Source organism: Macadamia integrifolia, chromosome 8 (genome assembly GCF_013358625.1).
Source record: "Macadamia integrifolia cultivar HAES 741 chromosome 8, SCU_Mint_v3, whole genome shotgun sequence".
Taxonomy (NCBI): Eukaryota; Viridiplantae; Streptophyta; class Magnoliopsida; order Proteales; family Proteaceae; genus Macadamia; species Macadamia integrifolia.
Genome location: NC_056564.1, coordinates 14,509,372 through 14,533,301, shown reverse-complemented (window position 1 = coordinate 14,533,301; position 23,930 = coordinate 14,509,372). Strand labels below are relative to the sequence as shown.

At 39.4% G+C, this 23,930-nt stretch overlaps 2 protein-coding genes across 3 annotated transcripts; both read left to right on the top strand.

The window, feature by feature from the left end:
• The first annotated feature begins 4,520 nt into the window (after positions 1-4,520).
• Positions 4,521-13,818, top strand: LOC122086315 (ubiquitin-activating enzyme E1 1-like). 2 transcript variants are annotated; one of them, XM_042655079.1, is made up of 7 exons: positions 4,521-4,891; positions 5,159-5,538; positions 6,034-6,251; positions 10,514-11,308; positions 11,474-12,342; positions 12,445-12,877; positions 12,969-13,818. In XM_042655079.1, exons 2-7 carry the CDS (start codon positions 5,394-5,396, stop codon positions 13,563-13,565), a joined length of 3,057 nt encoding a protein of 1,018 aa, XP_042511013.1. In that variant the 5' UTR covers positions 4,521-4,891; positions 5,159-5,393; the 3' UTR covers positions 13,566-13,818. The 2 variants fall into 2 exon arrangements, with proteins under 2 accessions (XP_042511013.1, XP_042511012.1); XM_042655078.1 differs by lacking the exon at positions 4,521-4,891 and having other exon boundaries at positions 5,094-5,538.
• A 1,391-nt stretch (positions 13,819-15,209) lies between these two features.
• On the top strand, positions 15,210-16,620 carry LOC122086060 (uncharacterized protein At5g39865-like). Its single transcript, XM_042654754.1, has one exon. It carries the CDS (start codon positions 15,679-15,681, stop codon positions 16,489-16,491), a length of 813 nt encoding a protein of 270 aa, XP_042510688.1. The 5' UTR covers positions 15,210-15,678; the 3' UTR covers positions 16,492-16,620.
• Positions 16,621-23,930: the final 7,310 nt, after the last annotated feature.

Sequence of the window (23,930 nt, the reverse complement as noted above, 5' to 3'; positions counted from 1 at the left end):
TGTACCACCAAAGTATATATGATTATATTAATATGAAAATAACAACATATTTATGTATGCCAAGCAGCTTTAGATTCGGGGTTGTAGTGAAATGCGAGGAAACGATCATTTTTATTGATATAGACAAAATCATATCCAATGAAATCCTAAGATATTATGTTTCAATGTCGGGAGGCATAATTACCCGATTCACCATAACTATCAAGTGTCAACGGTCAAGGATCAATTATTTTAACTAATTTAGTTAGTTAAATGAAATCTTGATATATTATTTTTCGTCTGTTGGGAGGCATAGTTGCCCGAATAGTTAAACTAATTCGGTTAATTAATTGAAAGGAAAAAATAAACTTGCCCATTTGGCATTGGCTATGCCCAAACACAGCTGGCTATGAAAAGACCCTATGTGCACTAGGTATTTTTACGCGCAACTATGCACATGCGCAAATGAGCAAAATTCCTTTCCCCTTAAATGAATTCCTCATGTATCATGTTTCGTGTATTTACATCAAAGGCCACGGAACAACTAGTTGAATGATGTGACTTTCATTTTAAATAACAAATCTTTAATTATTTTATCGGACTAATAAATTTCTATCATCACATGGATTCAGATCCTTTCCATAGAGCCCATGGACTATAGAGTGATTATACGATTGGGAGGACCCGGACACACATCTCGAGATCACCCCAACTGTGAGATCACTCTATTATCCATGGGCTCTATGAAAAAAGATTGAGCATGTTAGCATTGTGCCTAACTATGCATCTTTTTGTCCCTCTCCAACTTCTAGGTAAGATTCATTGTCCCTCTCATCCCTCCCCATTGATGCATGCCACTATCATCCGCAAATGCGCGGGGTTTCAATTCATGGGTTTCGGATGATCGTCAATATTGGGCCAAATATAAACCGGCCCAGTGTAATTGTAACCCATGCTTGCCCATTAACCAAGCAACTCCGGCCGATAAAAAAAATAAATTGCCAGCTAGCCACGTAAAATAATGGCAATCACTGTCTACCATTCATTATTTTCCATAATTATTTTTATTAATCTTTCGCTTTTGTGGCAAAGATTTTCATTTGATAAAAAATAAAAAATAAATCACGAAGAAGCTGAAAACAATACATTAAAAGGCTCTCCTTTGAGAAGGGTGTCAATTTGGTCCTGGATAAGCTTGATTAATAAACGTGTTAGGTCTAAGTTTGGCTCAATTATAGTTAGTAATTCTCGATGCAAGGCCCTAAGCCTTCGATCGTTTGACCGAGTTGATTGATTATAAGCCCGACTTAATCCAACCCTTTAATGGCTGCTTGAAATTCTTATTCTCGTACCAAAAATAAATAAATAAAATTCTTATTCTATAGGCCCAAACTTTGAAGACTGAATAGTAAAACAACTAAAGCACCGTTTGATAACGTTTATGTTGTTTCTGTGTCTAGAAACAACAGAAACGGATTTTCACATTTCTTGAAACAAAAAATATATTTTGGTGTTTGATAAACTTGTTTCTCGAAACGTTTTTTGCAGACATAATGCCACTAAAAAACCCAATAGTATCATCCGATGCCCAAAAGGGAGAGAGGGCTCGGTTGCTTCCTTTTAGGTTTAAAAAGTTGAGAGATTTATCGGGCACAACAACCTTTTTTTCATCAAAGTCGTTTCTAAAACTGTAAATAGGCATAAATTTTTATTTATGTTTTTAAAAATTAGTGAAACGAAATAATTTTATCAAACACTTTTTAAGTAGTTTCTTCATTTTTTGGGAACAAGAAAACACGTAAACAATATAAACGGAACGCTATCAAACGGTGCCTAAACAAGCCCTTGCCCAGGAAAACATTTCCCCCAATTTTAATAGAAAGAAGCACTTTGATGATCCTAGTTTGATAGGACAGTCTAAGGACTTTAAGGATCGTAAAAAGCCCATTTGATTGGTATTCCCGTGCAAGCTCACTCAACAGTCCAATTTAAGCATAGACAGTTTAAAACATGTTTAGATTTAAATAATTCTATTATAAGTCTAAGGCCCATTTAGCTTTATTATAGGAAGCCCAAGTCCGACCAACTGATTTTGTGAACCCGATTGGTTACTCTGTCTCGAATCAAGTCTGTTGAAATCACATGCCTGCATAATGTAAACCCCGATGAAATGTCAATATTTTCTTAGATAGTTCCTTATATATTGTATGACTGAAATCACCCATTTTCCATGGCTCATATCAAATCTTCTCTTTTTCTTTTTTTTTTCTTCCTTAAGAAGGGTGTCCCCGTTCTTTGGAATGGGAATAGCCGCTACAGGCCCCCACAAGCTATTTCCACTTTGAAGAGGATGGAGCCCCAAGGAAGAAACGAGGGTGGTGTCAAGGTATTCAAACCCAGGTAGGACGCTTCTTGAGGCGCTTTGTACGAGGTTCCCCCAAATGCAGGGTCCGGGAGGCAAGAACTACGCAACCTTAACCTGAGAATATAGAGAGACTGTTTCGATTCCTAAGGCACTTTACCCACTACAAATCACCAATGCACCAACACCCCTAGGGTCTCAAATCTAAGGTTCATTCTTGAAGTAGCTTTGAATGAATCAACCAATGGTGTCAACCGGTTGGGCTCGGTTGGGCCTAGCCGGGCTTGACACCACTTTCAAGCCCTACACCGTGAACGCACATTTAGCTAAACAAGCTTACGTTTTGGGGGCATGGTACAGTTTCTAATGGGCTGGTCGATCTTGGACTATAATCAAACTGCCATAAATGGACCTCAGCTGAGTTTAGCTCTAAACAGGCCTTCCCTAAAATTCAAATATGAAGTGAACTAGAAGCTCCAAAAATACTACTCTCGGCTTTTGACTTGGGTAGGAGATAGAAAGTTTTGCAATTTTGGACTTATAATTTGAGTGTTAAGTGATTTGGACTTCCGGGTAGATTAGGAATTTCCCATAGATAAGTGGTTGTGGTTGGTCGAGATAACCAGGTCGAGCCTGGAATTGACACCTCTAGAATTAACAAAATACCGTTGATCCTTTATTTATCTATTTATTCCTATTGGCCAGACTTTTAACCATATTAATAAAAATGGTGGAATGAATCTTATTTGGGACCAACATAAAAGAAAACATCAAAGGCAATGGAACAAATTCCCCACCCCCCTCCCCCATATCAAATCAAGAGTTGTCATCTATGAATATGAACCCACCAAATAGGAATAAAGAGATCGTAGAAGATGCATCTAGATTGTGATAAGCGGTACAATTTAGAAGTGTCAATTCCAGGCTCTCATCGGTAGGCCTGACTAGGCATGATCGGGGGAACTCAAGATCATTTTGGTTTGTTTATTGGATTTGGGTCCAAACCAAATAATAGATGATCGTCCCAATGCAAGGGCTCATCTCCATTGTTGGTTAAAGCGGAAACGGCAAAAAATAAGAAACGTACGGTATGAGTTTTAAACAGATAAAAATGATGAATTGTATGATCAACAAAAAAAAAAGGGAACGGTAAACGGACGAAAAAGAACGGTATGAGTATTAAACGTGTAGTTTTCAAAAAAACGAAACCAAAAAAATGGTAGTATACTCATGCAATTTGAGAAATTATTACTTGTATACATGCATCTAATGTTCCAAAAGCCCTGGGATTCCTAAGATAAAATAGCTCAATGGGCTACAAGAAAATGAGATGTTACTAGCTTTAGCTTCTCCTTACTCAATGGGCTATACGAAGATGATATTTTTTTCCCATAGATAGTATGGAAGTTAAAAACCCAAAACCAAGTACTATATTGTCTTCATTCTTCACTTTTACTAATATTTTTTTTTTAAATTAATTAAAATTATTTAAAAATTTTTTATTTTACCCTTAAAAAATTGATACGTATTTAAAACGGCCGTTTAAAACGGATTCTTTTGCCGTTTCCTTTTTTTTTCCGTATTGTATAATAACATATGGAAAACGCATTTTAAAAGGCAAAAAAACACAATGGCATTTTAGAACGCTTTTAAAACGTGTTTTAACTAACAGTGCTCATCTCAACAATCGTCTGATTGGGAATATTTGTCTAAGAGCTCGACTCAGTTCTACACGTTTAAATTTTGTTTGGCTTTTTTATTCAGTTGGACATATTTAAAGTTTATTTTATGTATTTAGAGATAATTGGGGCAATAGCGTGTCTAAGGCCCATTTAGCTTGATTAATAGTATTCCTATTAAAGGGCGGTATCCAATCAACCGTTTAAAAAAAGACTTTCTATAACTGAGTAAGACCATACTTGCACATGACTATATGAGGATCGATTACTTAAACAAACCAATCACAGCGGGATCCTAAAGTAGGAGGATCGATTAGGCCTGACCGCCTGATTGAAACCGGCTCTACCAACTGATGGACACCCTACTGTACACATATTTCAGACAATGTCCGGTTCAATTCGACGGTTCCGACCTCCGACAGCGAGAAAACCAGAGTGTGGCCCACTCGCCTAACCTAAATTGGAAAAGGTCTGAAATCTAGAATATCTCTGAACCTGAGCTTGTAAGCTCCTTTCATTTCGCCCCACGCAACGCACTCTCCTCTCTCCTTTACAAGAAGGGAGAGAAATGAGAGATGAGCCGACCTGAACCCACCGTAGCCCCTCTAGTCTCAACTCTCGTGTTTGAGCCCAAAACCCTAGAAAGAAATAAGAACTTGTCTAAAGAAAAAGAAGTAAAACCCTATAACCATTACAGGTATTCACTGATACTTCTATGAGCAGGTTGCAGGTGAAGAAATCCAGTCTAGATTTTTTTTAATCAATCAGAGAAAAAGAGCAGAGTTTGATTCCTAGAGCAGAGTTTGATTCCCTCGTCTTTTTTCTCCTCCTTCTCAGAATCTAATTCCTTTCTGCAACAAAGGTTCATTCGGTACGTTTTTTTGCTTGTCGTTTCTATCGATAAATCTTCTTTGCTTCGGCTATCTGTTTTCCTTTTTTGTTGAAAGCATAGAAATGCTGCCGTATAGATTAGTTCTAAGAATGGTATTAGGGTTTTTGGTTTTGACATCGGGTTTTCTTGCTTTTCTCTTTGGGAACTCTTTCGATCTCAGTTCCTTGAATATTTTTGTCTGTTATTGATCTTTTCAATGGGATGCGGCTGGTTTTTGAGCAGTTTATTGCACTATATGCTTCCTAGAAAGAGAGCTGTTGGAGGAGAGATACTGGAAGACCACAGTCACAACAGGGAAGTTTTGCTCAAGAAACCTCGGATTGATTCCTTGATCTCTTCGTCCGCTCCCTTCGAAGTCATATCAGCAGCGGAGAACAACAGGAAGAACAGCGGCGGCAGCAGCAGTGCCGGAAACAACTGCAGTTTCAGTAGTAGCAGCAACAACAACCACAGCGGCAGCAACATCGTTGGGCCGCTGAACATGGCATTGGGTGATGGGAATCCACCGGATATCGATGAGGATCTGCACAGCCGGCAGCTCGCTGTGTATGGCCGGGACACGATGAGACGGCTCTTCGGCTCCAACATCCTCATCTCAGGGATGCAGGGCCTTGGTTGTGAAATTGGTGCGTTGATGATTGATTATTTTCTTTTCCATGTGCTAAACTTTGGCTTTCTTGATGGATATATCGGTGATGGTTTCATCGGCTTTAGTTACTTAATCATATGGTAGTGGCCGATCTCATCATGTCATCGTTGCATTTTCTGATCCTTAATTTTGTGACAAGAGTGGACTTGGACTAGTTTAAAGATATGTTTTATCTAAATGTGCTTCTCCGTTGAGATTGTTTGGCGGTGACTCAGAGGCAGCTGTGGCCTAGGCACCTGTTGGTCCAATTATTCTAAGGCGTTTCATTAGGGTAGAATTAGTTGTCGATAAGTCCATATTCGGTGAATAACTTCCCCCCCCCCCCCTCTCTTTTTCTGAACCCAAAATTTTGAGGCTTGTTGATCGCCATCATCCCTACTATCTTCTCACTTTTTTTATGGGGCAAGTAAATTTTCCCTTTTTCTTTCTCAGTTGCCTGATATGGTCCTTGCGTTTACCATACTTCTTGCAGCTAAGAATCTTGTTCTTGCTGGTGTCAAGTCTGTGACTTTGCATGATGAAGGGACAGTGGAGTTGTGGGATTTGTCCAGCAACTTTATTTTCACTGTGGATGATGTTGGCAAGAACCGAGCGCTTGCTTCTGTCCAGAAGCTGCAAGAATTGAATAATGCTGTGCTCATTTCTATCTTAAGCACTGAATTGACCAAAGAGAAACTTTCTGACTTCCAGGTGCTTTTACTTTGCTCATCATGTCTTCTGTTTTATTTAATGGTTTCAATTTTTCTTCAGTTAAACGTGTCAAATTTAGGTACTTCAGTGCTTTTTAACCATTTCAGATGTTATTTTAGTTGAGCTTTTGCTGTATTATGGGCTTCATTTAATTATTGATGGTTTCATAAATATTCGTAATGATGGCTGATAAAGCAGTTAAGAGAGGTATTTCTTATGATGATTTGATATTCTGTACAGATTAGCTATATAAATATGATTAAGAATGTTTCACCTTTCCATTTCACCATTCACTCAGTGAAGAACATAGTTTGAAAACTTGGTTTTGGCCTTGTTTTGGCCTGATGAAATGACTGAGGTTTCACCATTACAGTGCATTTTTTGCCAGTGAGTTTCAGTTGGCCATTTTGGGGGCAAACATCCATATTAAGCTCCGATACTTCAGGAAAACCTTGTTTTAGCCTATATAAATATATGTTTATATTCAAGAAAATTCACACAAAGTGTTGGTTTGGATTTGCATACTTTGTTAGCAGTATACACTGAACCCTATTGTATACTTTGTGTAATATTACTTATTCTACACATTGTTTTAGTACTAAAATACAGAAAAGGCAAGTAAAACAAGTAAATTATGCACCATTAATGAAGAGACATAATATTGGTTGATTTTGAAACAGTACAAAGTACATGTAACATAGTCCCAAGTCCCAAGTCCCAAGTCCCAAGTCCCAAGTGCCAATTCCCAAGTCCCAATAATACACTATTGTGTGGTGATACATGAGTACAAAGCAGACACCTTCAGGCCATCCTATTGGCTAGTACCATGAATTATGATGTGGAGGATCGAGCCCACTCATTGATTGATGGTGTCGATGCCTAATTTTCCTCATACTGTATGACAAATGCAGACTGCGTCATGGTGTGCCGGAAGAAACACTCGAAGTCCTCCACAACTACCTGTAAATGGCCTCATCTACGTATTGGAGGTAACCTGCCCTAGGGCATTTATTGAAATGACCGAAATTTCGACCGAAACAGTGTTGAATCCATGATTTGTGTAGCATTTCATCTCACCCATGTTGAAATCATCAAAATCTTGGTGAGATTTTGCCGAGCTTTTGAACTATGGTGAAGAAGCTCAGGAGCATATAAAGCATCATTGCTTTTAGACCATAGTAATTGTGCACAACAGAGTTCTATTTCAACGAATATGTTTGGAAATTTGGCTTGCAATAGGTGAAGTTGGAACCATATGTAAGCTGACTGTTATCGAATAAATGAAAACTTGGTATATGTTAGAAATTACTGTAAGCTGAAGGCTTTCAGCCATTGATCTTGTCTATAAACTTGGGTTCCTGTCTCTTTCTTAATTGGTTGATGTTACAAACTGAAACTGTAAGGTCTTCTATGCGTCCTCGGCACCCAGAAGGATCTACTAAAGGGTTTTTCGTAGCAACTAGACCAAACACATGGATTGGCGAATCAACTCGGTGTAGAAAATCCCTTACCTAACAAGCAACCCCATGAGTGCCTTGCATGCCCAGCAATCAGACTACTGCGCTAACATGCTTTGTAGTTTTCTTCATCTGTGTGAGGCCTTCTTTCTCCTTATTAGAAGATGGTGCTTGAGTGCTGGCATTTCTTTTTGGAGGAACATATTTTTTCCTAGAACCCATTCGCAAATCTCTAAACATTTGGTATCTTTGCATTTTTTCCCATCCAACTACCTAATGTAAACTTTTGACACAAGCGCGGAGGATAGTGTTATGCCATGCAGAAAAGCAAGCTTTTTTAACTTCTGGGAGAAATAAAAATGGGCATCATGTCCCTAATAGATGGAATTAGATCTACTGGAATGCTAGGTGGACAGTTTTCCATTTGACTTTTTAAATAGGAACTCTGTATGTAACCTTTCGTGCTGTGAGATACACAACCATGTCAAGCTATTGGTATCATATTGGTTTCGACCCACCCCGAGATGACCGTGTTTCAGAAATTTCGACCCTAATTTCAGAAAATTTCGGTTTCGACAGATTTAGAACCATGGTTGATACACATCGGTATCAACGGTACCCGATACTGATGTGATACACATATGGATTGGGAGTATTGATAAAAAAAGTGACAAGTTTTTGAATTTTCTGATACGGCCCAATTTGGGCCAATATGAAACGATCTGTATCAGTATCGGTATTGGCAGTTAACGATGCAACAACTCATTTTATCTTTGGAAAATTGGCTGTGTCAGATGGTTCTGGGAACATTCTGCAACTCTTATCTTGCAAAACATTATTAATCATATATTTCTTGCCTCCAACTGATACTTCACTACTATAATTTTTTACATTGAAAATCAGCTTATTTAGAGGATGTTCCTTTTATATTTGAAAATAGGTTTTTCTGGAAGCATGTCACAGATTCGAAAATAACTTTTGTAGACTTTTTTTTATTCGGTTTTGGAAACTTATGTATTCGGCGTCTATAAACCTCTCATATTGAATGTAACAACCATTACTGTTAGAAACTTTGGAATGATTGGATGTTCTTGTAAATCTGGCGTAATTAAGAAAGAAGATATTTAGCTCCAAAGTTACAAAGCTTAAAATTTAATTGGCATGTTGACTGAACGAGATGTATCTTTACTGTGGGAGTTTCTATCTCCATTTCCATGTTGTCATTATCTCCCTACACAAAATGGAATCAATAGCTTAGGTCTTTTATGAGGTGGTAAGTTGGAATATTTTTCCTCTTTTGTTTGTGTACTTGGGTGTTGGGAGCAGATTCATACTTTCAAATTATAAGGTAGTCTGAGGCCTTTTGTGATGTTGCGTTTGATTTTGTTTTGATAGTGAGGCATTCTTGTGTATCTGTGATGCAGATCATTTGAAAGGAGTGGGTGCTATTTTTCTTTAGTATCTTTGTGAATCTAGGTGTCTCCTATTTGTGCCTTGTTATCGTAGTCTTTGTCTGCCGACCTTCAAATATTATGGTTCTTTGACTTAAATGATGATTTAGAGCATTCTTTTCTTGACCTTTAATGTGTACTAAATAAACTTGCACTGCCAAAGGGACCTTCAATTACTGCAAGTTCCCATCTGAATGATAAGCCATTTTCCTTCCAAGGTCGCAGGTTCCCACCTTCTCAGAACAACCACTTCTGGTGGAGCTGGTTTTCATATTTTTGCTGCTAAATTATTTAACTGACAAGACAGGACATTCTTTAGTCTTTTGTCTGATCTCTCCTACCCCCTTTTTGAGCCCTTGCCTGGAATTATCCTGATATTCTATTTGGTCCACTTGGTTTTGTAATGTTCTTTACTTGCATAACTGAAAGCAGAACCGTCTTCAACAAAGACAATGGCCTGGCCTGTGATAGTCTCATATTGCATACTGCATGATTTTGTACATCTAAATCTGTATTAAAAGTTGTCTCCTGGGTTCTAGCATTGCTTCGTTGTCAGTCAAAACTGTTGTTTTTTCTGGGAAGCAACAATCAAAAGTAGTTGTTCTAAGCAATTTAACTTTTCCATTGTATACATTATACATCAGTGCTTTCCTCTTTTGGTCAGACATGTTAGACTTGAACTAACACTGATGGGATATTTTCAGGCTTCTCTGTTGATATTCTAGGCCTTTTGCTCTAAATTTGAAGGTTGCAATGGAATAGTTGTTACATAGATAAAGTCTGGTAATAGAGCTTCAGTGTATCTTATCCTCCACTACAAAGGGTCCAATTCAAACATTTTAATTAAAGGGGCTTTGATCTAATTGTTTCTGTTGTGTCAGTACGTTATTTGATCATTGAATATAATTCTGGAGCTAGAGAATGAATTTTATACTATACTTAGGCTTTTGAATGGTTGAATATTAGTTATGCATGCGGATTCTTAGTTCCGATTATTCATTTTGTATATTCTTTACCCTGATGGCCCCTTGTTCTCTTTAATTCTGCTCTCCGAAGTTGTTCTCTTTAATTCTGTTCTCCGAAGTTGCTACTTGTCTTTGCCAAAGCTGGGAAACCCTTGAAATGAGACATGCTATTTCCCTTCTCAGGGTGGGGAAATTTAGTTTGTTCATATGTTATTGATCTATCCATCGCTTATCTTGCAGTCTCATTTGTATACTGCAATATTTGACTGCATTCCATGTAAAACTGTTATTTTGCATCTGCGCGTGTTTTTGACACTACTCCCATCCGCTTTTTTTTTCTTGGACTATATTTTGCTATGGTATTGCCATCTGATTTTCTTGCTCTACAGGCAGTGGTTTTTACTGATATCAGCTTGGATAAAGCTGTCGAATTTGATGATTACTGCCACAATCATCAGCCTCCAATTTCTTTCATCAAAGCAGAAGTCCGGGGCCTTTTTGGTAGTGTTTTCTGTGACTTTGGACCTGAGTTTACTGTTGTTGATGTCGATGGTGAGGAACCACATACGGGTATAATTGCATCCATCAGCAATGACAACCCCGCTCTTGTGTCTTGTGTTGATGATGAAAGGCTTGAATTTCAGGATGGGGATCTCGTTGTCTTCTCTGAAGTCAAGGGCATGACTGAATTGAATGACGGGAAGCCAAGAAAGGTTAAGAATGCAAGGCCTTACTCATTTTCTCTTGAGGAGGACACCACAAATTATGGTGCATATGAGAAAGGTGGTATTGTCACACAGGCAAAGCAACCAAAGGTGTTGCACTTTAAGACATTGAGAGAAGCACTCACAGATCCAGGTGATTTCCTTCTGAGTGACTTCTCCAAGTTTGATCGTCCTCCTCTGCTACACTTGGCATTTCAAGCACTAGATAAGTTTATATGTGAGGTTGGACGTTTTCCTGTTTCTGGGTCAGAGGAGGATGCTCGGAAGCTGATATCTTTGGCGGTTAGCATCAATGAGGGTTTAGAAGATGGGAAACTGGATGAGATTGACCAGAAACTTTTGCGGCAATTTGCATTTGGTGCAAGGGCAGTTCTAAATCCCATGGCTGCCATGTTTGGTGGTATTGTTGGGCAAGAAGTCGTCAAAGCATGTTCTGGAAAGTTCCATCCACTTTTTCAGGTGAGATACTTGGTTAACTATAGCCCGAGATCTTGCTAGTTGTGTCGTCACTAAGTAAGCCCTTAACTAGGCATCTTGACTGAGAATCTTGCTTAGAGCTTCCAAATTTGTCTTTTACAAATTCGGTTTTGTATCTAATGCTGTGTATTATTGATTTTCTTACAGTTCTTCTATTTTGACTCGGTCGAATCTCTTCCTACTGAACCATTGGACCCCAATGACGTGAAACCATTAAACAGCCGTTATGATGCACAAATTTCAGTGTTCGGGTGCAAGCTCCAGAAGAAACTAGAGGAAGCAAAAGTGTTCATTGTTGGATCTGGTGCACTAGGGTGTGAGTTCTTGAAGAATCTAGCTCTGATGGGAGTTTGTTGCAGTGAGAAGGGGAAGCTAACCATTACAGATGATGATGTAATAGAGAAGAGTAACCTCACCAGGCAGTTCCTGTTCCGGGATTGGAACATTGGACAGGCCAAATCTACTGTTGCTGCATCTGCTGCTGCTTCATTAAACCCCCACCTTCATGTTGAGGCTCTGCAGAACCGGGCAAGCCCTGAGACAGAAAATGTGTTCAATGATGCGTTCTGGGAGAATCTAAATGTTGTCATCAATGCCCTGGATAATGTTAATGCTAGGCTTTACATTGATCAGAGGTGCTTGTATTTCCAGAAGTCACTTCTGGAGTCTGGAACACTAGGTGCTAAATGCAACACACAGATGGTAATTCCTCATCTCACTGAAAACTATGGGGCCTCAAGGGACCCACCTGAGAAGCAAGCGCCTATGTGTACGGTGCATTCATTTCCCCACAACATTGATCACTGCCTGACATGGGCACGTTCTGAGTTTGAGGGCTTGCTTGAGAAGACACCGGCAGAAGTAAATGCATATTTATCCAATCCAAGCGAATACACAGTGTCTATGAAGAATGCGGGTGATGCTCAGGCCAGGGACAATCTGGAACGTGTTATTGAGTGTCTTGACAGGGAGAGATGTGAAACATTCCAAGATTGCATTACTTGGGCTCGTTTAAAGTACATATCATGATGATTACTTCATTCTTTCTTCTTGTTTACTTAGATTCTTCATAGAAACATATTCCTCAGTCACTGAACAAGCCTTTTCTATGTAATCAGGTTTGAGGACTACTTCGCTAACCGTGTGAAGCAGTTAACTTTTACTTTCCCTGAGGACGCAGCAACCAGTAATGGTGCCCCATTCTGGTCAGCTCCCAAGCGTTTCCCTCGCCCATTGCAGTTCTCTGTTGATGGTCCTGGTTACCTCCACTTCATGATGGCAGGATCTATATTGCGTGCGGTGACATTTGGCATACCAATTCCTGACTGGGCTAAGAATCCTAGGAAGTTGGCTGACGCTGTTAATAAGGTTATGGTTCCAGATTTCCAGCCCAAAGAAGGAGTCAAAATTGTCACTGATGAGAAAGCCACAAGCCTGTCTACTGCATCCATAGATGATGCAGCTATCATCAATGATCTGATCATGAGGCTGGAACAATGCCGGAACAAACTTCCTTCAGAGTTCAGGATGAACCCAATACAATTTGAGAAGGTTTCTCTCTCTCTTTTTCAATGACAATGTGTGAATGGCCCTGGAATGGTCCTTCGATCTCTCATACATAATGCTTTTCTGCATTTTGCAGGATGACGACACCAATTATCACATGGATTTGATAGCTGCACTTGCGAACATGAGGGCAAGGAACTACAGTATTCCTGAAGTTGACAAGCTCAAGGCCAAATTCATTGCGGGAAGGATCATCCCAGCCATCGCAACCGCCACGGCAATGGCAACCGGTCTCGTCTGCCTGGATCTGTACAAGGTTTTGGATGGGGGACACAAGCTGGAAGACTACCGCAACACATTTGCTAATCTGGCACTCCCACTTTTCTCCATGGCAGAACCTGTCCCACCCAAGGTAATCAAGCACCGGGATATGAGCTGGACTGTGTGGGACCGCTGGATCTTAAGGGACAATCCCACCCTCAGGGATCTGCTGCAGTGGCTGAAGGACAAGGGGTTGAATGCCTATAGCATCTCATGTGGAAGTAGTTTGCTATACAACAGTATGTTCCCAAGGCATAAGGACCGAATGGACAAGAAGTTGGTGGATCTTGCTAGGGAAGTGGCTCGTGTGGAAGTGCCTCCATACAGGAATCATTTGGATGTTGTAGTGGCATGTGAGGATGATGAAGACAATGACATCGACATTCCTCAGGTCTCAATTTACTTCCGGTAGGCAGTTTGTTAGCTGAATGAATGAGTTGAGTTGGTTGACGTGGTCTGGGATCTAAGCCCTAGAACGCAAGTATTCTCACTGTTGCCTTTCCAACCTGATTCAGTTGATGATTACAAAAAGTATTGAAGGTTTATAACTCTCTAGAGAATTCATACATAATTGAAAGCGCATATTTGTTTGCGTGATTAGGTGACAATCAAAGCTTTGCCGTTTATTATTTGCTCATAATGCAGAGACGACAATGCTTGGGAAAGTTGTCATTCATTTTAGGTAGCAGGTAGAGTGATGCAAGTTCTTGGAACCCTTTCATGGGTTGGAAGCATTTATTTATCCGCCTTCGTGGTATATGTGTAGGTGGTTTATGTATGTATGCGCTTATTTGTTCAGCAATGGTGGTATTGGGCTATATGTGTGAAAGCTTTGGAATACGGTTGCTCTAGATTCAAATCCTTTCAAGCTATGCTGGCGGCCAGTGTGTTCATCCCCCCGTCTAGGAGGACCTAGGACGCATCACAACGCTCGCCCAGGATTTACAGCTGATTTTTTTTTTTTTCTTACGGCGCAAGAACTCAAAGGGCCAATATTGACCCGTATTTGGGTAATACAATTGTTCTTGAGATCCAATACTACTTCTACACAAGGTCACATTTAAGGGCACCAGTAGATTCAACATAAAATATATTCAATCAAGATGGTATGTCCTCTTCGGTGCGACGGAGAAGAGGACTAATTAGGAGCACTGGAACAAAGAATCAAACACCCCCACCTCTACAGTTTGGATCATGCTTCTAAGCATCGGTGTCGTATTGGCCACATCGTATTGGTGTCTGATCAATCTGAATCTCGGGTATTGGTTTTGAAGCAAGGGTAAAATTGTAATTTTCTATTTTACTGAAAATAGAAATAAAATTGACCGATCAAGACCAATATCAATCCAACACTCGAAAACTAAATCCTCCGTATGAATTGCACATCTTCTCACAAGTACCATGGGATTGGAGCCTTAAATATTTAAGAGATGGCCCATGTCATAAATCCTCACAGATCAATGAGTTTTCATATGTGGATCCAGTTTTTCTTCACCCATAGTGAGAAGAAGAATCACCATGGTCATTGGTACCGTCAGATTGGCATGAATGGAGCGGTGATTTCAACAATATGAAATAGAAAGTTGGACTTAATGATAACACAAGATTCCAATCACATGACCACTTTCAACATAATAGACATGAAGGAAACTTAATTTTGCACCTAATGAATCATTTGGAGGTGGAGTTTATTCTCTGCATGGAGTGTGGCAGTGTGGTGAGCATCGGATGATTGAGAGTATCTGAACACACGCCCTGAAGTCTTTTCAACCATCCGATATTAACTGCACCACCACACTCACATTTGATGTTTTCGCTTGAAAGTGGTAATGTGTGGAACGAATTGTTTCCATGATGGGTATAGCTAGCTACCAAAGACATATCCATTACCTTTTTTCCTTTTTTTTTCTTTGGGTAGGATGGGATAGTTTTTGATAACTCTTTTAATGAGCCCATCAAAATAGTAGGCTATGAAAAAAAAAAAAAATTCTTGGGGAAAATAATGTTTGACCTGGTCAACAATCTCTGGTAATCCTTCCCAATCTCACTTGCTAAACCAAGGGGTGACTGGTGAGATAAGGGTTTTCTTTATCATCCTCCCTTAAAAACCCTCAATAAGGCAAAACCCCTTTTTTAACCATCTCTTAACAACCCTCCCCACAGCCCCCAATTCTGTCTGTGTCTCATCACTTCCCGCTAAAACAGTTTTCGTTTCCAGTCTCTCTCTCTCTCTCTATCCCTTTCTCCAACCTTCTATGCCCCACAAAAAGAGAAAAAAGCAGAACCCACCTCCCCGCGAAACCTGCAACTTCTCGCTTTTGCAGGTTGCATCTCCCGTGCTCGTCCCACCAAAACATCCACTTTAATTGAGCTAATTTCACCACCTCAGGTCCCTAAAGGAAGAACAAGAAAAGCAGAGCTCCATTTTCATCTCTCCCTCTCAATTTCGCTTTTGATTTCCATCTTTCATTGGCAGTCTTCTTCTTCTACTTCTCTTCTCTCCTCTCCCGCTAGCTCCACCCCTAATGTGGTCACCATGGAGAAAATCACCAAGTCGAAAGAACACCTCATCGAATTTCTCATGCTCTTCATTCAAAGACATTCAAAACCTATTCAAAGGAGAGCTAGAGCAGATTTCCCCTAAAAAACCCAACATCTTCCACCGCGTTTGCGTCGCCAACGCAGTGCTCCGCACCTGGTCCTGTCCTCTTGTTCTACCCCAATCTCATCCTTCACTTCCTCCTTTGAAGACCACCACCGATTCGCCTTCCCCATCGCCTCCATCAGATCCAGGAACGCCGCAACAGTTAATCACTTTCCCAGGTGCCGAGAAGCGCATCGTGGTATATTACACCAGCCTCCGCGTGGTCCGCAAGACCTTCGAGGACTGCAGAACCGTCAGATCCATCTTGAGAGGTTTCAGAGTGTCGACGGACGAGAGGGATCTGTCTATGGACGCAGGGTTCTTGGAAGAGTTACAGGCGATCTTAGGTAGTAAGGAGCTGATTACGCTACCTAGGGTTTTCATAGGGGGTAGGTACATCGGCGGAGCAGAGGAGATCCGACAACTTAACGAAACGGGAGAGCTAAAAAGGTTCGTAGAAGGATTTCCTGCGGCGGAGGTAGGTGTTTGCGAGGAATGCGGTGGGTATCGGTTCGTGTTGTGCGAGGAGTGCAATGGTAGCCGTAAGTGTTACATGGAGAAGGGTGGTGGGTTTAGGAGTTGCTCGGCTTGCAACGAGAATGGTCTCATCAGGTGCCCTTCCTGTTCTTCTTCTTCTTCATCTCCTGTTGCAGGGAAAGAAGGTATTATGAAAAGGGATTCGGATGAGTCCTGAGAGAGAGAGAGAGAGAGAGAGAGAGAGAATGTCAGTTTCTTTATTTTTTAGAATTTTTTAGCCCCAAATTAATACGTAAATGTGATACTGTAACTCTTGTACATTATGGAATCAATGCTTCTGCTCTTATTGCCAGACTCCCTTAGACCTCTATCTCACCGTCCATGGGGGACCACCTCCATGGACGGTGGGCATGCGAGGGAATCCGGAGTTCTGGAGTTCCAGACTCCCTTCATTTGGATGGCATCTTTGAGGCGGCAGTGGCACGTGATGGCGGTATTATCGCGTCTCCAACTCGCTATGTATTCAGGCGGGTCGGGTGGTGTCATGTCGGCTGAGTCATGACCCATGACTTAGCATAGTGGGATACAGGTTGCAAACAGAGTCGGGTTGGGTCGGGTTTTTTAAATCCCCAACCCAACCCAACCCTGATTCCCCATAGCTAGGCTTCAGCCGGACTCGACGGTCGACCCTAACTGAAGGCCTGAAATGTCCAATCTTGACCCTGAGCTTCTTAAATCCCCAGCCCAAATCTATGGGGCATAGGCCCAAACCAACATTGGCCTTTAGTTTCGTCTGGGCCCGGTTGACCCTTATTATTGGCCCTTGTTCAGAAAGTATACCAACTTATAAGGAACTTAAGAGTCTTTACGGCCCAATAAGAATCTTAACTACAAGGAAGAAATACAAACAAGGGACAAACGAGAATGGACCCTAAGCGATAGACATAGAGGTGCGAAATGATATCTGTGCCCCTATGTTTTGATGTAAAGGCCACAATAGAAAACACTTACCTTATAAACAAATAAAAGGCTTTGATCTGATATTAAATTAATTCTTATTAAAGATGGAGATTGTAAGTGTTAGTTTCATTCTATGCAGCCTGAGCTCTTAACAACATCATCTTGATAGTTTTTAAGAACAAAAAAAAAAAATTATCTAGATATGATAGCAAATATCATGTGCATTACCAATAATTTTTTTTCTACTACCAATGGAAGAAATGCTTTCTAATATATTAAATATATAGTGAGCTAAATACATAATAAAAAATAAATATAATATATTTTAATAAGCAAGATTAACCTGTTGAAATAAGTAAAAAACCTAAGATGGCAATTAAAAGAAGAAAAAGAAAAGGACCAGGCAGGCTCAACCTGAGGCCTCAACCCTGTTAGGGCACTCTTAGGGTTGAGATATCTCAACCCAGGCCATGTTTGGGTTTTGAGGCAGGCTTGGGTGGACAAGGTCAGACTTGCACCCCTTATCAAGGGCATCAAGATCCACTTCAACTCCCCAACATGCCCAACGTACATGAGATGGCTGGGTGGGACTTCGGAGTGTGTGTTCGTATCTTCCCAGCTGTCATATATGTATTGGGGCATTGCTACCTTGGAGAGGATCTGGATTCTGGTCAAAAGCTTGTATTTTGGGTTAAGGAGTGCGCTCTGCGCATTGTACTAAAATACTAGAGTAATGATCTTTGTCGATTTAAGTATTTAGCAGATTTGCTTCTAACTGCACATTGTACTAAATTACTTAAGCTTAATGATCTTTGTCAATTAAAGTATTTAATGGATCTAATTCTAATAGTATTGGTGGAGAAAACGGCTAGGCGTATGCCGCGTGGAAAAAGATCCTCTTCAATACCATCAACCCATCTAAAGGCTAGGAGGGTTTGGACACGCATCTCCAAGTGTTGACAGGTGTTGAGATACGTGACCAAACCCTCTAGATAATTAGTTCTTTTAAAAAGAACGCTGTCTAATAAGAATAGGAGATAAAACAGAAATGATTTCCTATTATCAATCTTTATAAAGTTTAATCCTCTTCCCCCTTCTGCTCCAGCACACTCCAATTAATTAACATTCTAATTAGTAGCTTAAGTTTACTTTTGCCAATATATTAATATGTTAGACCATTGATGGTATGGCGAGCGAGACTCAATTCCTCTTGCATGTTTTAGACTTAGTCTTCACCATTGATGGCAATGTGACTTGTCCACCGTTCCATGCGACAGGTTAATTAGCTGCATGATCACGGCACCTCACAAAATATATTTTTTTATTACTTTTATTTCTTATAAAAATCAATAAATTATTTATTCTTATTAAGACAATCCCTTAATTTTTTATTTTGAAAAAAAAAACTATAAATATAATTTTTTAGTAAGTGTGAATTTGATAAAAAAAATATGCGCCAAGCATGTGGGTGATGATTAGATATTTTCTTTAAATATAATGGAATTTGATTAGACTATTATATACGTTATAGACAAGACCTTTCGGACTAAGGAATCCATCAATGAGTTCGCATCCATAGGTATATAGGAGAACTTACATTCCGACACAAAGAAGAATATCCAATAATGGGCGTCATTATTTCGTACCGGAAAGGTTGTGTAGGAAGTTTCCAAACCCTAGGATGGGCTCTTTGTTGGGCTTAGGTTGGGCTTCTGACTGTTGGAGAGGCTGGGCCTAGACAAATTCACAATGGGAGGACTGGGCTATTGGTTTCAAATACAAAATTGTTATGGGCCAATGAAAGGAGCCAATTAATAAAATTCAAGACCCCATATATATATATATATATATATATCCAAATGGGAGGTAAAGAGAAAAGATGTGGGGAACTAAATATTATTTTGACTTTATAAAACCATCAAAACAAGGTAGAAAGCCATATCTTTATTCTCCTCAGTTTTGTTTAGAGTTCGTGCAACTGCAGGTTCCATATCCCTATTTAGCATGGACACATTTTATTGCAATTTTGCTTGTATTTGCTTCAAAATTTCACTATATATTATTTTAATTAAAAAATCTAAATTATGATTTTTTAATATTATTTTGATTTAATATAAATTTATACTTTCACAAAAAAAAAAAAGTTGTTGGAGTTAGTTCAATATTGCATCCCCAACAAAATCCCACTTTTTTTTTTTGAGAAAAAGAAATGTAAATCGTAGTGTGGCCCCTACACCTAGATACAGTCATGGGGGGGGGCAAATGACAGCCTCACCCCTCATGAAAGATGAAAATCCAACCTTTGTCGATACTTGTACTAATTCTCCCATTGGCCCACATGCTGGTGTAAGGGTTACGTTGCCTTTCACAGAACTCTCATCCAAACTTTTAGTATCGCTTGGATCAATATAGAATATCCAGAAACTGAACCCAAAATATGTAATGTTTCCACTTTTTCAGCCCGATATAGGCTGATCCAGAACGACACACGGGTTGCAATAAACTTGGGATGGATTTGACTTGTCAAAGCCCAAACCCAACCCTAATTCCCCTTAGTTAGGCCCAAGGCCTGTAAAATTCAACCTTGACCCGCCCTCAGGGCTAGGCTAGAGAAGAAGAAGAAGAAACAAGAAGACAGGGCCGGGCTCAGGCCAAGGCCTCAACCTTGATTCGGTCTGGTCCATACTAGTCTGGCCCTAATGCAAGACCAGAAAGTTCCAACGTTGACTAACCCTTAGGGCCCAGATATCTTAACCAAGCCCTATTCAGACTCAAGGCAAGATTGGGCCAATAAGACTAAACTTGCACCCCTCCTCAACCTTGAGTGAGGCCGCCCATATAGAAATAGTTAAATTAAGCAATAATAGTCTCAAGTCATATTCCTTTTTTGCTAATAGTGTCAAGCCATATCTGAACTAAATGAAGAGAGCGGATCAGGTTCATGTACGAGAATGATCCTGGTTCATGGATATAGAATAAATTTTCTCTCTCTTCATTTAATATATTTTATATCCACATATCAGAAATGTACGAGAACATTTTCTTTCCTGAACCTGATCCGTTCACACAAATGTAGTCCATATTTTGAAGGAAAGTAGAAAGAACAGGTTCCAAGGTTCATTCAAGGGTTAAGGTATTAACCTATAACCACTTGTAGTCATATAGTATTTAGTCAAATGAAACGGGCAGTTTTCTTCCCCGTGACTGTGAAAGGCAATATTAATGAAGAATGGATCCAATAAGTCGAACTACATGGGGAGCCTTAATTGTGACCTTGTCTCATGAACCCCCCATTAAAATATAACAATTTAACAAATAATAAATTCCTATACAAAGTGTCAACTCGAAGACATACTCTTAGTAATAAAGCTGAATCCTTATGACCTCTTCCTAAGCCCCCATTGCCCCAACCATTAGACTTCAAACAATTTAAGAACTTAGAAAACTCTCATAATCGTGTGTGAAAATCATTTGTAGTCGCACAGGTACAGTGAGCATCAAGTGACTGAAAACCCCTTGAAACGCATGTCTAAATATTCTCAACTGTCAATTATTTATCGCATCTCATCACTCGTAACAAAAAATATAAACTCCATAACCGCATCCATTTTTTTCTTTCTATTTTTGGTAATCACTTAATCCACACGCCAACATTAAAAGGTTAAGCTCCATTATGTAACGCATATCGTTTACTACTTCAAACTCCGGAAATTGAAAACTTTTGCACTTACCTTGCAGCCTACAAGAATAGGAGTAGAACAGACCAGATTGGATGAGTAGATCGAGCCTTTGTCATGTTCTTTCCTTCTTTTTTTTCTATTTAATTTGGGTCCCACCATGGCCCACTGGGTCTCTAAGAGACCATTTCCTTTCCAAATATGGTTTGGACGTTTTCTACAAGGAAATACAGGAGCCCCAAGCTTAACGATGGGGTTTCAGATGATGAACCCCAGCTGTTCCGCACATGGGCTCTGCTGGGCCTAGTCCCATCCACACGTTTCCCACCTCACACGCTTACACCCCTACCGGAGCCGTGAAGCGAAGGTTCATTCATTCATCCTTCAAGGATTGACTGAAGACGATTGACACTTCTTCCGCCTCTTCCTTCCCCTTCTTCTTTTCTCTTCTCCACTACTTCTCTTTCTTCACCAACTAGCAAATGTCAATTGTTAAAGATTTAATACAACTCATCTTCAAAAGTTAATCATTAAGATGAGGGTTTTATAACTTATAAGTCTTTGCATCTGATTATCCCCTTTTATACTTTCAATGTAAAATTATTACTTTCAATATGTGCGTGGAATTCTAATGATCAAATATTTGTCACTGTACTTAATCTCTTGGGGCCATCGCACGAGACCTAATCCTGTGTAAGCATTATCATAGTGACCCTAAGGATTAGTCAAGTCAAAGATTCGAACACCTTGGGTAAATGAAAAAAAAAAAAAAAAAAAAAACATAGTCACTCGACATTAATTGAACTTGAATATATAAAAACATTAATTATTAATACATGAGGATTATTATGGGTATTGAGAGAGAGGGAGAGATTTTTATTTAGAAAAAGTCTGAGTATGCCGTCGGTATACCCAAATTCTCAAATTTGTATCTCTCTCTCCTCCTCTCTTTGGAAAAGTCTCCTTACGTTCTTTGCATTCATTAAATTGCTGATCCTAAGAAAATTGGCGGCATACCTAACTCCTCATTTTTATTTAATATGTATGAAGTAGGATGATAAGGATATGTGTGGCCCATAACAAAGCCAGTACTAAAAGAGGAGTGTGGAGAAAGTGAATTGGAGTCGATGTGGAGTGTAGATTCAATCTGCTTTATCACCATCATGTATGTCTTGTAGCTTCTAAGAGGCTCACCCATATTAACTTATGTTATGTCACAATAGGAATGGGTCTCACGCCATTTTCTAATGCCCATTGGGACGGTTAGGTAGTCTTTTAATCAGACCATGCTACCCCAACTTCATTCAGCTCACGGGTCTGACTCCAAGTGCACCACCACCAAGAAAAGAATATTAATGATAGTTAGTTGGCATTAAGTTGGAACACAAGGGTCAGGTGTGGAGGGCATGAGATGTGACGCGACATAATTTAATGGACCCCAACAACCAATCTATTTGGAAAGTGTCAATATATGCATTAATAATGTACATATTATGTATATTTTCAGGTGTAGGCTACTTGACTTGAACATGGGGTGTAGATGATAAGGGTTGATAAGGAGACAAGTCCCATCTAAATAATGTATACACTAAACTTGAGATCTTTTATTTGGAATACAAAATATATAGATTCATGGTTTAATTTTATTTATAATTCTCTCTTGATGGTGATGCCCAATATTTGTATTTTTTTTTTCTTCATATGGTATTCTTTATAAACTTTTTTTTTTTGTGGGTGCAAGATCCACATTCCATATAGGTGACCCACTAGGGGCCAACAAAGAGGCTACTAGGCCATACTACTAACTAGTAACATACCACTACTATATTTCAAGAAGGGGGGTGGGGGGAGGTAAGAGTCAAACTAACTACCTTTCTTGGCCTTAACGTTAGAACCCAACTGTTGAGCTGCCAACCGTTGAGCTAGAAGCTCATCCCCATTCCTTACTTTTGATTTTAGCTAAAAAGAAAAGATCAAGTTTCTCAATGTAAAGAGATTTTGACTTGGCTATGATTCCCCACCCTGATAAAAATTAAGAATACACATCACGTGTTCAAATGTCTGATTTTGGCCACCCTAGCTAATGATTTTAGTTTTGTTAATCTCTTAGATAATATAGGAACCAACTCCTTAATTTTTTTTTTCTTTGGTAAATGCAAATTTATTCAGTTGGATGTGAAAAACTCATGGATGAAATATCACATTGATCCTGAATCCATGGATCAGAAATGAGTCAAACTATCATACATATCAAAGACTATGCCCTCATTGTCAGAGATTCAACTATGATTTTTTGCTCCCTCAGAATAAACTTAAACTTTATTATGAATATGAGTAAGTTTTATGCAATTCTAGGGCTAAAAACAGGATATTAAATTTCCTTATCAGAAGTATTAGTCTCTCTCTCTGTGAATAGCCTTTACACTCCTACTCTTAGGAGTTAGGGGACTAAATCCAAGTTCTGATAGGAATGGGCCATAATAATAGTTAAATGACTTAGTCACATATGTTTATATGTTTACTATAACAAAGGGGTCAAAAAAAAAAAAAACATTCTTGTTATTTTCATTTGAGTTTCACTACGGATACTTTTGAACTACGCTTTAGTCAGTTAATATAATATTACGCATGATATTTTGGGGCATTAGAAAAAAATTAAAGTATAAGGATCATTGATTGTTAAGCCCATCTACCTGGGCTCCAAAATTAGACAGGCGATCTAAAGGCAACGGTGACCGGTGGAATTAAAAAAAGTATTAAGGTAGCATAGGCCCATTTGCAGACCCAATATTCCATTACTGTGGATGGGAAGTCAATTTCACAAGGTTTAGATTTCATTTTCACCTATATAGGTAAAGACATTTTTATTTATTTAATAAAGATAACTTAAGCATGTATTTAACTCTGAGAGCTAGAGAGAGAGAGAGAGAGAGAGAGAGAGAGAGAGAGAGAATGTCAGTTTCTTTATTTTTTAGAATTTTTTAGCCCCAAATTAATACGTAAATGTGATACTGTAACT

Excerpts from the sequence above, each read along its gene's own strand:
- LOC122086315 (XM_042655078.1), top strand. The coding sequence starts at position 5,109 with ATGGGATGCGGCTGGTTTTTGAGCAGTTTATTGCACTATATGCTTCCT. Across the intron at positions 5,539-6,033 it reads GGGCCTTGGTTGTGAAATTG|CTAAGAATCTTGTTCTTGCT; the intron begins GTGCGTTGATGA and ends TACTTCTTGCAG. Across the intron at positions 11,309-11,473 it reads AGTTCCATCCACTTTTTCAG|TTCTTCTATTTTGACTCGGT; the intron begins GTGAGATACTTG and ends ATTTTCTTACAG.
- LOC122086060 (XM_042654754.1), top strand. The coding sequence starts at position 15,679 with ATGTGGTCACCATGGAGAAAATCACCAAGTCGAAAGAACACCTCATCG.